This window comes from Bubalus bubalis, chromosome 12 (assembly GCF_019923935.1).
Source record: "Bubalus bubalis isolate 160015118507 breed Murrah chromosome 12, NDDB_SH_1, whole genome shotgun sequence".
NCBI lineage: Eukaryota > Metazoa > Chordata > Mammalia > Artiodactyla > Bovidae > Bubalus > Bubalus bubalis.
In genome coordinates, this window is record NC_059168.1 from 49,677,193 (window position 1) to 49,692,940 (window position 15,748).

Genomic DNA, 15,748 nt, shown 5'->3' on the forward strand with positions numbered 1-15,748 from the left:
TGTTCTCACCACTTCTCTTTGACCTTGTGCTGAAGGTTGTAGCCTTCAGGGAAATTAGACAAGGACAAGAAATAAAAGCTATTCACATTGGAAAGGAGGAAGTGAAGTTTTTGTTTTCAGAAGACATCATCTTAGGTATAGAAAATCATAAGTAATACACACACACACACACACAGAGAAACCTATTAAAACTATTAACTGAGTTCAGGATATAAGATCAATACAAAAATTATTTATATTTCTATACCCTAGCAATGAATAATGGGGAAATAAAGAAACCATTTCCAGTAGATTTGATATCTTATAACTATAATGGTAAAGAATTAGAAAAAGAACCCATCTATGTACAACTGAATCACTTTGCTGTACACTTGGAATTAATATTCTAAATTAACTATACTTCAATTTAAAAAAAAGGTTAAAAATAAAGAAACCAGTTCCAGATGCAACAGCACAAAAAATCTTTAGGACTCAATTTAGTAATGAGCAAGATGTACAATAAAAACTAAAAACATCATTGGAAGGAATTAAAGAAGATCTAAATAAATAGAAAGACATCTCATGTTTGTGGACTGGAAGACATAATAAATAGTGTTAAGATGCAGTATTTCCCAAATTGAGCTACACATTCAATACAAACCCTATCACAATCTCAGCTGAGGAAAATGTTTTAAAATTAGTGGTAAGGGTTGCACACACATTATGAATGTTCCCCAAATCCCAAAATCAATAAATTTTATGTTATGAATATAATGTTCAAATAAAACTGTTTTAGAAAAAATAAAGAGTCAGACTTCATCTTGTTTGTTGAAAAGTTCTACTTGAAACAAATGGCTTGGTAGTCCTGGGTGGGTCTGGGAGCGAGTTTCCTTCTCCTGAGTCCTGTAGTTGGATGCTGTAGTTGGATGGCAGACTGTGCTGTACTGCCCTCGTCAAGCTTGTCTCAGTGAGCTGTCAACCATTGCTCTGCAGGCACCCTGACGAGGCTCAGGTCTCAAAGGTGTCCGTGGCTTGTCCCCTAGTTGGGTGGCGGAGGCTCTCTGTTAGGATTCGGAGCTGATGACTTTGTTCCAGTAGCCTTGCTAGGTCTGAGAGATGAAACAAGAGAGAGCTGGGTGCTCAAGGCTGCCCGCCTCCTTAGTGTGGGTTTCTGCCCCCTACTCCTGCTGGCTGATGTTTTAAGAGCTCCCCAGATGTCCAGTGCTGGGACGATGGGGTGCTGGGAGCAGGGACTAGGAAAGGGACCAGGAGAGGCTTTGAGATGACATCGGCCTGCCGATGTGAGGAGGGCCGGCCCTCCAGATGGAGACTGTGCTGGATCGATGGCACAGGTGATACTGGGATACTGGGCTTGCCTGATTCTCAGGCGTGGTACTTCATACAGCTGCAGCTCTGGGTAGAGACCTCACAGTCCCCGGGCCCTCCGGGTGTTGAGAGTGTCCTGGAAAGCCACCAGGGCTCAGCTGTCTTCGTGGAGCGGCTTCCTCCCCCGCGTGTGTCCATTTCTCTCGGTGCCTTTCTGAAGGCTGAGTTGATCAGAGGGAACTACAGAAATTCAGAAATTGCTCCCAAACTCTTCGCCTTGCCAGTGTGAGATTTAAAAACCTGTGTGGTTAGTACACTTTTAATTGTAAAGTGAGGATAAGTCCAAACTGAAAGCTCCAGAGGTTTAAAAGGAAGCAGCAGCTTTTGTCACGTGGACCTGCAGGTGAAAGATGAGATGTGGCACTTCTCTTTGGAGTAGGAGGAAATTGAAGTCATGCAGTATAGTATGTTCCATAATGATAACAGTTACTGATAGGGACTGTTCATTCACTGGACAATTACTGTTTTCATTCCTATTTTGTTGAGAGTGTGGACGCTGGAGCCAGACCACCTGGGTCTGAGTTGCAATTTGCTTAATCTGTCTGTGCCTCTTCCTCATCTGGATAAGGGGGTTAATAATACACCTGCCTTATAGGATGGTTGGGGGGAGGCAGAATGTTGTGTAAAGCACCAAGAACAGTGCCGCACACCTTGTAATACTCAGGAAATGTTAGTTGTTTTTACTGTTGTGGTTTCTCCTTGTTAACATGGACTGGGTAATGGCTAGTGGGGCAGGGGGTGAGAGCCATCCCTGCAGCATTCTGCAAGCTCAGTCCTCTTCCCCACGTCTGGGCATACTCTGTACATGAGCTTGCTCACTTCTACACCGGGCCTTGCCAATGTTCTTTTCTTCTGAGTCCATTGCACGTATGCATGCTCAGTCGCTCAGTCATGTCCAACTCTTTGTGACCTCATGGGTTGTAGCCATCCAGGCTCCTCTGTCCATGGGGTTTCCCAGGCTAGAATACTGGAGTGGGTTGCCATTTCCTCCTCCAGGGGATCTTCCCAACTCAGGAACTGAACCTGTGTCTCCAGCATTGGCAGGCGGATTCTTTGCCACTGAGCCACCTGGGAAGCTCTGAGTCAGTTGCCCCTCTTAAATCTTGGGTTCCTAGACTATGGCTGGACCCAAGAATGCAGTAGAGCCCGGTACCTTGGCCTCTAAATACCACCCTCAGGCTCCCCAGGTTCTAAGTTTCCTCTGCTTCTTCTCGCAGTGGAGTCGGGACAAGGGAGAGTACGGATGGACCTTCATTTGTTTTCCTGGTCTCTAGCTCTTAAGTATTCTGTTGTCAAAATGGCATAGACCCTGGGGCCAAGCTGCCTGGATTTAGATTCTGCTTTGCTGCTGCTTTGTGTGTGAAGTCCTGAACCTGCTTTACCTGTTTTCCATTTTCAAGTGGAGATAATAACAATCCATCTAAGTTTTTTTCCTGGATCAGAGGATGGTATGCTGCAATTTAATTAGCTATTTAGGACATTAATGTGCCAACTGTCACAGAAGGGGACATCGTGACCTCGGAAGATCATGTCAGTTCTAAGCATCAAAGACTGAAACGGAAGAATACGAATCCCAGGATCTAGCCCTTGAAAATACTTATTTTAAGATGCCACCGTAAGCTTGTCTGGTTGATCTTTGAGGCTTTTTATTGAAAAAGAAAAAAGCGATATGAAATTCAGGTTGAGATTTGCAGCTATGGTGGCTTCTGCTAAATGGAGGATTTTATTGTGCATTTATAAGTATACCTAGGGCAGAAAGGGGCTGGGGTCTTTGAGATGCCCAGTTTACACAGAATGGTCAGGACTTCCAACACTGGACTCTGAGGTGGAAGGTTGGGACTCGGTGTCTCCTTACCTGTTTGGCTCAGGGCAGCGCACTGCCCGGCTCTGATCCTGAGTCCTCATCTCTGAGACACTGCTCATTGCACGCTGTGGCCCCATGGCAGAAGCTTTCCGAACTTCTGAGTTGGACAGAGGGAGGGGGTTGGCAGGGTTATTTCTTGGTCCTTGGGCATGTGTTTGGGGGGTGTGTTTAGGGGCCACAAGAGCTGCCACATTTCTGATCGTTTGTCTCACCACAGGGCATTTCATGGGCAACAGCAGTTTTCCGTGTTCTGTGGTGGGAAGGCTGGGAAGTAGAACATTCCCCCGTTGGACAACCCATCAACAAATAACCTTCCTGTGCTTCAGTCCGGTTGGGGAGCAGTTAGGGGAGCCAAGTCCCCTATGGGGCTGCCTCGGCACCAGAGCGAGAGGTGTCCAAGGGGTTCCCAGGGCCCCAGCAATGGCCAGTAAGCAACCTCTTGGCCCCTGGGCCAGCTGGTGCCCCCATGTGGCTGGGACTATGTCAGACAAGTTGGCTGGTGGAGCACTTTGGGCAGCAGAGGCTCCAGTGGCCTTTGTCAGCAGAGCTTGGGGAAGACACGAAGGTGAAGGTAATTCTGCTCTGTGGTCCTGGGTCCCAGGCGGGGTAATTCAGCTCAATGCTCTGTCTTTGACCTGGACATTTGTGAAGTTTTAGGGAGGCATGTGGTGGAGTCAGTCATAACGTAAGGTGGAGGGTGGTGGTGGGTGGTGGTGGGGTGGTGGGGCAGAGACGCAGGATGCCTGCAGACCCATCTCTGAGACAGCAGCAAAGCCCCTTCTCTTTCTCTAAGCTGTTTCCTCCCTCCAGGTCTGTTTATTTCTCATTTTTTATGCAGAGTCAGCCTCCTTCCCTGTGGACCCTTCTGTAAAGAATTCAGGAGGCCAGGATCCCCTACTCTCAGCAATGCTGCCGCCCCATGCTGGCCACCTGCTAGTCTCTGCCCCGTGTCCAGTCCCTGTGGGCACTGGGTGGCCCTTCCCACCCACCTCTGTAGGTCTGATTGGGCTGCCATAACAAAACACCACAGACTGGGTGACTTCAGCAGTAGAAATTAATTTTATCATGGTTCTGGAGGTTAGAATCCAAGATCAAGGTGTCGGCAGTTTTGGCTTCTCCTGAGGCCTCTCTCTTTGGCTTGCTGATGGCCACCTTCTCACTATCCCCATGTGGCTTTTCCTCAGTATAGTCCTGGTGTCCCTGTGTCCACATTTCCTCTTCTAAGGACACCAGTCAGATTGGCCTAGGACCCACTCTAAAGGTCTCATTTTAACTTAATCTCTTTAAAATTCTTGTCTCCGAACACAGTCCTATTTTGAGGTTCAGGGGTTAGGGTTTCAGCATGTGAATTTTAAGGGAACACAGTTCAGCTGGTAGCATACCTTCTGTTCCTGGCTCACTCCCTCCAGATCGTGGTCACCAGCGCCCCCTCCTGGCAGAGTCCTCGGCTGTGGTGAGAGGACTCCAGGAAGAAAATGCCAGCCCTTGGCTGGGCTGAGGGGGTGGAGGTGGGATCCAGCTGTGGTGTCTGCCTGATGCCTGCCCTTCTCCAGGTGCCCTCTTTCTCTTCGGAAGACCCACCTTCACCTCATGTTGTCTCAGACCAGGTCCTCCGCTATCCCCTCACTCTAGAAGTTCCTCCTTGGGAGTCCACTTTTTATCTTAGGAGCCAGGATTCTCTGGGTCTCCCTCAGTGGGAAAACTTGGCTACATCCTGGGCTTGTCTCACCCCCACCTCTCTCGGCATCCTGCATTCCGTGTATCAGTAACAACAGTTCCTCACACAGTACTTTCTAGTTTACAAAAGCCCTCACCTAAGACTTCTCATTTTCCACCTTCACCAGGCCTCTAGCTTCTTCGAGTAAAACATCTCTTGGATTTGCCCCCTTTGTTCCTAAGGCCATCGTCCTCTAGTCATTCCTCCTACCTTTCTGTGGGACTAATCTTGCAAGTGTCTCTTACCCAGAAGCCTTCAGGGTTTCTTGTTGCTCTCTTCATGCTGATGCCTTGGCACCCAGACCCCATGTTTTCCCAGTTCTGCCTCTGATATTCTGCCTCAGAAACCTTATGTCCCTGCTGTTGCCTCTCCACCTTTGTTAACGCTCTTCCTTTCCACTGTCTGCAGTGCCTTCTCCTCTCCTTCCCGCACTGAGAAAATCCGGCCCCAGGTCTCCAGCCATCTTTCTCTCCTATTCTTCTTCAGCTCTGAGGGGAGAGCCAGAGAGGAATAGAATCCGTGGATCTTTCCTCACCCCCTGGACTGAGTGCTTGGGCAAAGCAGAGTGGGTTGGACCCTCTGATCATTTCTCAGCCTCTGACCCCAGGCTGACTGGCCAGGCTGGGATTTGTCACTCTCTCTTTGGGTTGTCAGAGTGTGGAAGTGTGTGTGTGTGTGTGTGTGTGTATTGCTGCTTGCTCCCCGACTCCTTAAATCTGCCTCTAACCCTGACACCTGCCCCTGAGGGAAGGGAGTCAATATTTTAAAAATCTGTCCATGAGATTCTGACACCCAATGAGGGCTAAGAACCAGTCCTATCATTTACAGGGCTGCTCACACTTCCCAGGGGAGGAAGGAATATTTATGGATTGATTGGTGCTAACTGGTTCACACAGACTCAATCCTTAAAACTGTAACTGGGAAGGGTTAATTTTGAATTTACATCAGATCTGTTTCTGTGGCTTTAACCCTTACCTTGCCGCTTTTGTTATTATGGGCATACCTAATGACCTGCCTCAGGGAGATAACTTTACCCCACCCACCTGAGAAGGACTGTGACATTCTTGAATTCTTTGTGTGGCAAATGGAGCAGCACCCGGTGCCCCTGTCTGCCCACTTAGTGACCCAGAAATTCACATTTCGGGAGGCCAGAATCACAGATAGATATGACATCTTTGTTTGTTGATATGACAGGAGATATTCCATTTCACACCACCCATGAAATGACTGTAAGGAACTGAAACTAACACATCCCCATATCTGAGGCTTGCCATTCTAGGAGATATTTGCAGGAATTAAATGGTATTTTAACTTTGTTTCCTCACCTCCGCCCATCTCTGATCCATAAAAGAACCTGGCATTCAGGCCCCAACAAGACAGTTATTTTGAGGTTCTGACCTACCATCTTCTTGGTCAGTTGGCTCTGGAATAAAGTTCCTTCCTTGTCTTAACACCTTGTCTCAGATTTATTGGCCTTTCGTTTGGGGACCAGAGCAGGCTTGGACTCTGTAACAAAACCAACCTCTGAGGTGGTGGTTTCTTCTCCTTTACTGATGAAAAAACTGAAAGTGACCCAGCTCATCAAAGTCAGGAGACAGTTCAGAACCTTTGCTTGTACCGCCCTTCTCTTTCTGCCTTTTCTTCTACTTTTAGCTTTCCAGCCCCTTCCTCTTTGTTCGTGCAGTTTCCCCTGCCGGGAGCTGTTAGGGGAAGCACACTGACTGAAACCGCCTGCCCTGGCCAGGCCCATAGTAACCATTTGCGTGAGTTATTTTAGGACAGGAGGTTCTGTTAAGGAACGTGGAACTAATAAACCACCACTAACCAGAAGAGTTCAGGAAAGGTCAAAGGGAGACATCACACGTCCTACCACCTCCCAGAATCCCTCTCACTGGCATCCACCTTAGCTGTGCAATGCATGCACTACCAAGAAGAACTCTAAGTCAGAATGATTGGCCAAAGACAATCTGGAAGCTAATCCCATCATCATAAAACCCAAGACTTTGAGCCAGGAGCTGAGCAGTTCTCCTGGGTTCCCCTACCCTACTGCTCTCCACCAGGGCACCCTTTCCAATAAAGTCTCTTGCTTTGTCAGCTCATGTGTCTCCTCGGGATAATTCATTTCTGGGTACTAGACAACCACTTACAGGCCCTAGAAGGGCTCCCCCTTCCTGCAACAGATCCATTCAGTGCCCCCACCCCTAATTCTATCAGAGTCTGTAAGAACCAGCGCAAAGACCTGGGTTCCCCTCTCATGTGATCCTGGGGAGTTTGGTGTATGTGGCTGCAGCAGCTGTCCTGACTGTGCTCTATGAGGGTTGCATCAAAGAGTTTTCAGTGGTGATCTTGTCTGGAGTTCTCTTAGGTGAGGCCGAAAGGGAGCATGAGGTCTCCAAAGATGCTCCTCTTCAGGGAGAAGAAGAGATGAGGGGCTAACAACCCAGAGCTAGGGAGACACCCACAGTGAAGGGGTGGGTGAGGGGGCCCAGGGCATTGGCTGTGGAGAGACTGTCTTCCTTCTTCCCCTTCTTGGCAGCCATGTGATAATCCTTAAGGATGATTCTGAGCATATGACACTTGAATCTGGGCAGGGCTCTGTGGGTGTTAAAGAGTCTCTTTAAGAGCACGGCCCTTACAGGGATTCAGGAGGGATTAACAGGGTTAAGGACCACTTCAGTTGTTCTAAGTAAATAGTATTTAAATATTTTTCATCCCTCTTTAAATGCTGTAATCTTCAGTGACTTTCTAGATGGTGGTGATCCATTGTTAGGCAACTGCAGTAATTATAAGCAGTTAAAAAGAAATCTTACATTTCTTCCCCAGAGCTAGGGGATCTGGAGAGAATACAATGATGGCATATGAAGGAAAAACAAAGCTTCAAAAGTGGTCTCTTCTTCTCCAGGTGGCTTCCAGACCCCTGCCTCCCCAGCCTTCTTAAACTTTCACATTATCTGCCTTTGTGAGGTCCTGAGCCTTAAAGGTGTGGGAGGGCATCATGCTGTGGGATGTTCAATCCCTCGCCCTTCCTCTCCAGAAACCCACTGCCTCTTCTGCCATCTTGGCTATGGAAGTGCCCGCCCCTGAAGCGCTAGTACCGGAAACTGGGTCTAAGGGGCACTCACTGTTGCTGCCACACGTGTCTCTGCCCAGAAGCGCCCACCTGCCAGGGGAAGCACCAGCAAAGTTCCAGAAGAAGTGGAGGCGGCTGCAGCAGATGCAGGGCTTTCGGCAGTTTAGCGACCAGTGGGTCCGACTGGAAGAGAAGTGAGGCAACTGCGCCGGCCAGAAGCCCATCCCCTGATGGGTCCTCACCCCATAAGTGCGAGTAAACAGCAGTCCAGGAATGTGGGTCTTATTTGCTTAGGCAGAGGTTCAGGGCTGTGGTTGGGGTGAGTGTCCCCACCATTAGGGAGCAGCCTTTCCTGTTCCTCACAGCCCTGGGGCATGATGGGGGGGAGGTCTTCTGTCCACTCTGATGGAGGGGAATCCAGATTAAATTTAACCATCCTTCACTGATGGAGGTATACACTAACCTGTTTATTACCTTCTCAGTCTGGGGTCTTTTCTTTCAAGGTGGCCATGCAAGTGTTGGGCATGTTACACCTGAGCTGAGCTGAAAGGACCAGGTGAGCCTGAGGTCATGGGCCTCTTGGCTCCTACTGTCTTGACCTGAGATGGCTGCATGGTGTTCACACCAGACCCACGCTGGGATAGGACAGAGAGCCAGAGAGCCAGGGAAGAATCATACTGGCTTGGTGGTGCCTGTGTGTGGTCAGGGTCCTTGCCTGACATTGCCCAGATGCTGATGACTAGCAAGTTTGAGTAACCTAGTTTTAATAGTCCTTGAACCAAGAAGCAGAGAGCTGAGGGAAGTCGTCGTGCTGGTCTTCGCACCTGTACCATTTGGTTTTCTTGTGGCTGGGGTAAAAAGGCCGGGATGTAGGAACCCTATTAACATACTGAAATCCAGTCCTGTCTTGGGAGGAGAGAGGTGAAAAAAAGCCGTGCAGGCTCCTGGGGCCTTGGAGTGTCTAGTTGCTCCTGTTGTGCCCGAAGACTCTTTTTCTTTGTCAACGAATGCTGCAGCCCCACAGTTCAAGGTCCCTGTTCTGGACAGGCACATCTCCACCGATCTGTTGCTCCTCATCCCAGGCAATAACCCCACAGCTAGATGGTGGCCAGCAGTGCCTGCCTGTCTCTCTGGACTCCTGCATTCTGGGAGCTGGTGCTGACTTTCCAAACAGAGACATACTTCCTATATTGACCAGAGGAGTCAAGCCAAGACCCTGACCCCTTGGACTTGAAGGACAGCCCTTCCTGTACTCCACACTCTGGGTTGGCCCTGATAGGCCCAACTCAAAAGAGACTCAGAATAAAAGCCAGCACTGATTCTTTTTTCCAAGGAATGACTTTGGGTTATCTACCAGTGCTTGGGGGAAGTGTATAGTTTTGTAACATAATGAGCTGTGTGATAATAATTAATTGTAAATGAATTGTATGAAAATCATTTTTTTGTGTAGATTTCCCCCCCTACATTGTGTATATCAATCGGGCAACTTTTTTCTCACACGCTCTGAATCCCACCTCTGCTGCACTCCTAGCCCCACACCTGGGCCTGCCTGAAGCCATGGACCCTGCCCCTTCTTTCTGCCACCCTTCTCTCTATCATCTCCTGGTTCTGGCTGCAGTGGAGTCAGCAGGCCCTGGAATTTCTGTTCTGCTCCTCTCTGTTCAAGGTCTGGTGACTAGGGTGCCTCCCACACTCTGACAGATGCTTTCACCGGGTATAGTGCGTGAGGATGTTTCATCCACATGTGAAGACTGGTGGATGGTAGGGTTTGTCAGAGGTGCTGTGAGAGAAAGTGGTTTTCAAACTCTCCTCCTACCCTTGTCCTGTGTGTTATTTATTATTTATATGTCTTTGTGTTTTCCAAATAAAGTCTTATGGGGAATATCTCTAAAAAATGAGTAAGAGCCAAACTGCCCTGATTGAGTCTGAAATAGAAACTTTCAGCTAGTCTCCACGCACTCCCTCCACCCTGCCTCCCATCCTCCTCCCCGTGTTCCACCTTGGTTACCGACCAGGAACTCCTACATGTGGCCGAGTTTCTTCATGGTTCTCCTGAGTCTCTGAGCAGCTCACAGAAACCCAAGAGGGCCTACCCAGGACTTGGACGGGGCTGATAAGCAGCAGATGTGTTTGTTCCTAATCTTGTTTTGGTTACCTTGATTGCCTGGGCTTGCAGCTCTGCTTTCCTTTCTAGAGACTTTCTCTCTCTTTTTTTCAAACTTTTTATTTTGTATTGGTGTATAGTTTATGTTGTGGTAGTTTCAGGTGTTCAGCAAAAAGACTCAGCCATATGTATGTGTATCCTTTCTCCCCTAAACCCCACTCCTATCCAGGCTGCCACATAATATTGAGTTGCATGTGCTATACATGTCCTTGTTGGTTATGCATTCTGAATATAGTTGTGTGTACATGTCCATCACAAACTCCCTATCCTTGTCTCCCTGGCAACTCTAAGTTTATTTTCTAAATCTGTGAGTCCCAGAGACTTTCTGTGGGTTCAGAAATGACAAAGAGTTTCTTTGTCGTTTCCAGGGCCGGGAACGTCTTTGGGGTCCCACAGAAAGAGTAATGTGATGGCAATCAGGACCCATGTCCACCACCTTTGCTCCACTCCGTGCCCACTGTGGGAGGGCTGGGGTGGGAGGGCTGAACTTTCACAGATACCCTTGCTGCTGTGATCGAGAGTCTTCTCATGAGATACACTGAGGGAGATTCAGAAGGTGAAAGGGGCAGAAGACCGTTTTCTTCAATAGTGGTGGCAGTTATGTGCTGGCTCCAGCAGACACAAGTGTGTGTGGTGGCTAGGCTCTGCATGAGGTTGGCACAGTTTCCTGCAGCTTTCTGACCTCGGATTATAGCTGCTCAGGTGCCTAATGTCAACCATCTGACTTCTGCAGCTGCAGCCACTCCTACAGCTTAGGAAGTACCTCTTCCTTCTTGAAGCACCAAGAGGAGTTGCTGATTTCTGCACTGATGTAAGTGGTGCTCCTTGCTTCTCAGTGACTTGAGTCTGTTCTTAACTTTGGTAGGTAGGGGGATGAAGGTGGGGTTGTTGCTGTTCAGTCGCTCCATCATGTCTGACTCTTTGCCACTCTATAGACTGCAGCACAGCAGGCTTCCCTGTCCTTCACTATCTCCTGGAGTTTGCTCAAACGCATGTCCACCGAGTCCGTGATGCCATCCAACCATCTCATCCTCTGTCGTCCACTTCTCCTGCCTTCAGTTCTTTCCCAGCATCAGGGTCTTTTCAATGAGTCGGCTTTTCACATCAGGTGGTCAAAGTATTGGAGCTTCAGCATCAGTCTTCCAATGAATATTCAGGGTTGATTTCCTTTAGGATTGACTGATTTGATCTCCTTGCTCTCCAAGGGCCTCCCGAGAGTCTTCTCCAGCACCACAGTTTGAAAGTATCAATTCTTTGGTACTAAGCCTTCTTAATGGTCCAACTCTCCCATCCAGACATGACTACTGCAAAAACCATAGCTTTGACTAGACTGGCCTTTGTCGGCAAAGTGATGTCTCTGTTTTTTAATATGAAGGTGGAAGAGGGGAGGTAAACAGGAGGGAAGGATTACTGTGGCTGATCCTGTTCTTTCAACTTCCTGTTAAGCAGGTGTCATGGCCTTCTCCAGAGGTCCACATCCTAGCTGAGTGGTACCCACGTTCTTGGCTCATATTAGGGCAAGGAAGCAAGAGATTCTATTGGCAAAATGGTTTGCAAAACACAGTGGTTGGACTTCTCTGGTGGTACAGTGGATAAGAATCCACCTGCCAATGCAGGGGACATGGGTTCAGGGACATGGATTCGATCCCTGGTCTGGGAAAATTCCACATGCCAGAGAGCAACTAAGCCTGAATGCCACAACTACTGAGCATGTGTGCTGCAACTTCTGAAGCCCACATGCTTAGAGTCTGTGCTCTGCAACAAGAGAAACCACCAAAAGGAGAAGCCCACACACAGCAACCAAAACTAGCCCCCACTCGCCGCAACTAGAGAAAGCCTGTGCACAGCAATGAAGATCCAGCACAGCCAAATAAATAAAAATGTAAAAAACAAACCACCCCAAAGTGGCTGCTCCATGTCAGCACTGGCCCAGCAACCTCTGAGGTGGCAGGGGCGCCAGTGCACCTGGGGGGGACTTGGCCAGTTTTCACTTGAAAATGTTAGTGGCTCAGTCGTGTCTGACTCTTTGCAACCCTATGGACTGTAGTCTGCCATGCTCCTCTGTTCATGGGATTCTCCAGGTAAGAATACTGGAGTAGGGAGCCACTTCCTTCTCTAGGGGATCTTCCTGACCCAGGGATCAACCTGGGTCTCTTGCTTTGCAGGCATCTGAGCCATCTTTACCATCTGAGCCACCAGGGAAGCCCAGTAGTTTTATCCTAAAGTGGAAAGTTCCTCTGTACTTGGGCAGGAGCGACCTGCTCTTTCCTGAGAGCACCACAGGCTCTTCTAAGAATTGCAATCCAGCCCCACAGGGTGGAGGAATGTCACCATGGGCCCAGATCTCATGCGTTGGGCTCTTAATTTGGTCTAGAAATGGAAGGACCTAGGGCCATGTGACTGACACGTACACTGGGCCTTTCATATTCATGTAAAGAGGAAAGAAGCCCTGATAGATGAGGAAGTCCTGAGCTCTGACTCTGCCCAACCCCTCTCTGCCCCTTCATGCTGGGCCCAACTCCTTACAAATGGGAAGCTGCCTCTCACATGCAGGAGGGGGAGTAGGCTTAAGATGTGAGGGTTAAACCCACTGCTTTCACATCAGAGTTTAAATCACAAGCAGAAAGAAGGAACTCGAACACTTTATTCTAGGTTATAAAAGAAATAAAAGCCACACTTGCTGCGTTTACGCCAGATTACAAGTAAAGCCCTTTTGCTTATTTGTAAGTTATACAGAATTTTCTCCCCATTAGGGAAAGATCTCTGGTCTGGTTCTTTTTCAGCACAGAGGTGGTATGTTTTCACTCATTTAGCTGGCAGAGCAAAGCTGATCCTTTGGCAATCCAGTAATCTTTCGACCGCTTGGAGGGTAAGAGGACAGTCACCACAAAGTTGGTTGAATGACCTAGTTAAGGATACAAGGAAAAAAGTGTTAAAGAACAACCCCTTAATATAAAAATCATGGTACCAGGAGTCAAGACATCTGGGTTCCAGACCTGTCTGTGCCTCTAAAGAGGCAACAATCCTCTGTGGATTTCAGTTTTATGCTCCATAAAATGAAGATGTTAGAACAAATGATCCTTTAGGACTTGTCCAGTTTAGACATTGTATAACCTTAGAAATTATGTTTCAATCTCCCTGCAGTCTGTTTCTGAGCATTGCACTAGGATTGAGGCCTGAGCTTTTAGTGAGACTCAGGGGATGTGGTTGGTAGGTTAGGCATCCATCCATTTGTCCATCTGCTTGTCTGTCCATCCATCTATCCATTTGTCCACCTGCTTTTCCATCTATCCTTCCATCCATCCATCCATCCATCTGCTTGTCCATCCATCCATCCATCTATCTGCTTGTCCATCCATCCATCCATCTATCCATCTGCCCATCCATCCACTTGTCGATATGCTTGTCTCCCTCCAGTCATCCATCCATTTCTCTATTCACCCATCCATTTGTCCATTGGCTTGTCTCCATCCATCCATCCACCCTTTGTTCCACCCAGCAGATAGGCACTGGGGTCCTGAGTCAGAGGTATTTTGTCCTCAGCTCTGAGACATCTGAAGTAAGAGATCAGTTTTGCAGTTTCTTCATCGTGGGCCTGTGTGAGGGGACCAAGACCAGGATGAGAAGAAGAGAGCCTTGCCCTCAAGATGGGTGCTGCTATTTCTGGCATTCACAGCAAACTTCATCTGTCTGGAAGTTGGGGAGACTGGGGGTGTCCCCAGCAGAGAATGCCTACATCTCCCTTCTCCTTATCTTTGCATGTCATTCCCTGCATGTGCCTTGGCGAGTGCTTGAGTACCATTTTATAGCAGTATTACAGTAGATATATGTATAGCAACCATTTGTTTGGTTTGAGAGGTCCACACCTTGCAACAGTGATGTGTCTCTTGGATCTCTTTCGATGGTAGTCTCCCTCTGTGTTTCTTTTGCCACTCCTTTGTAATATATTTGTTGGAACAACCAGGCTGTTTGTCCCATAAGGCTTCCCAGAGTCTGGCTTTTGCTGACAGTGTCCCTTTGGTGATTTTACACATGTTCCCCTATCCCTCTAAGAGTGGTTAGATCTAGAGGTGTGATCACATTCAGGGTTGAGGTTTTTTGGCAAGAATACTTCCTAAGTGGTGTGCACTGCCATCAGGAAACACCTTGTGTCTGGTTGTCTTTTTTTGAAAGGAATGTCCACAGAAGCTAATTATTACTTGTTGTTTAGTTGCCAAGTTATGTGACTCCTTTGTGACCCCATGGACTGTAGCCTATCAGGCTCCTCTGTCCGTGGAATTCTCTAGGCAAGGATACTAGAGTGGGTTGCCATTCCCTTCTTCAGGGGATCTTCTCGTCTCCTTCACTGGCATGTGGATTTTTTACCACTGAGCAACCAGGGAAGCTCAATTACTACTTAGAGCCATTATTTCATTTAGGTTGATAATTTAAAATTTTAATGATGATTAAGTCCATCTGTGATTTAATTTTTGTAGTGATATGAGATAAAGATCTTAGTTTGGCATAACCAGTTGTCCCAGGATCATTTATGGAATAATCTCCCTCTTCCTGACCAATTTTAAATGATGCTGCTATTACATGTCAAGTTCCCCATATGCACAGTGTGTTTCTGGGCTGTCTATCCAGTACAACATTTGATCTGTTCATTGAGTCCTGTGCCAGTGCTTTGTCATATTAATTACTACTTTTGCCTCTTCCTGAAAACCAGAGTTCCTGTTGGAATTTTAACCAGCAATAAATAAGAGGAGAAATGACTCTGTTAAAAAATGGGCAAAAGATTGGAACAGACACATCTGAGAAGATGTAAATAAGCACCAGAAAAGATGGTTACTGTCACTAGTCATTAGGGAAATGAAAATTAGATACCATTATATTCTATTATCTATCTATCATCAAACTATCTGTCTGTCATCTATCATCTAAAATTAAAAGGACTGATCATACTAAGTGGTGGTGAGGATCTGGAGGATCTAGAGCCCCCATATACTGCTGGTGGGGATGTTAAGTGCTGTGGTCACTTTGGAAAACATTTTGGCTGTATCTTAAAACGTTAAACATATACCTACTGCATGAGTCATCATTCCATTCCTAGATACTTATCCAAGATAAATAAAGCATATATCCCTACAAAAACTTGTAAATACCATATTAATTTAAAAAATACCTTTGAATAATGTGTGTTTTAGACTTGTCATGGGAGTGGTAGATCATGTGACATGAGTGGCTACCTTAGTTCTATTCTGTACCTTGCCCTGAGAGGACATCCTTTAACTGAGAAAAATAAATATCATCAGTATCTACACATCTTCCATTGAAATGAGAACAACTGTTTTAGTTCTTTTTGCCCTGCTCCCCCATCCCATATTTCTGTCATTTGGAAATTTAGTTCCAAGTTATTATAAATTCATTTCTATCATCAAATATTAAAGATTTAACTCTCTGTGTGAGTTTTAAATAGAGGATCAGTAGTGATTACTATAGAGACTTTGTATGTTCAAGACAGTTGTTATTACAGCTTTCCTTTCAGATGATAATCTGGTTGCATTTGCCATTCTATTTAAGGTTTTT

General features: G+C 47.1%; 1 protein-coding gene across 1 annotated transcript in view; it reads right to left on the reverse strand.

The window, feature by feature from the left end:
- Positions 1-12,676: 12,676 nt before the first annotated feature.
- Positions 12,677-15,748, reverse strand: part of DNAH6 (dynein axonemal heavy chain 6) — a 279,376-nt gene continuing 276,304 nt past the window's right edge. The window contains exon 77 of the mRNA XM_006055830.4: positions 12,677-13,085. Within this exon, the coding sequence (XP_006055892.4) occupies positions 12,982-13,085 (104 nt within the window). The 3' untranslated portion in view covers positions 12,677-12,981. The remainder of the gene's footprint in view (positions 13,086-15,748) is intronic.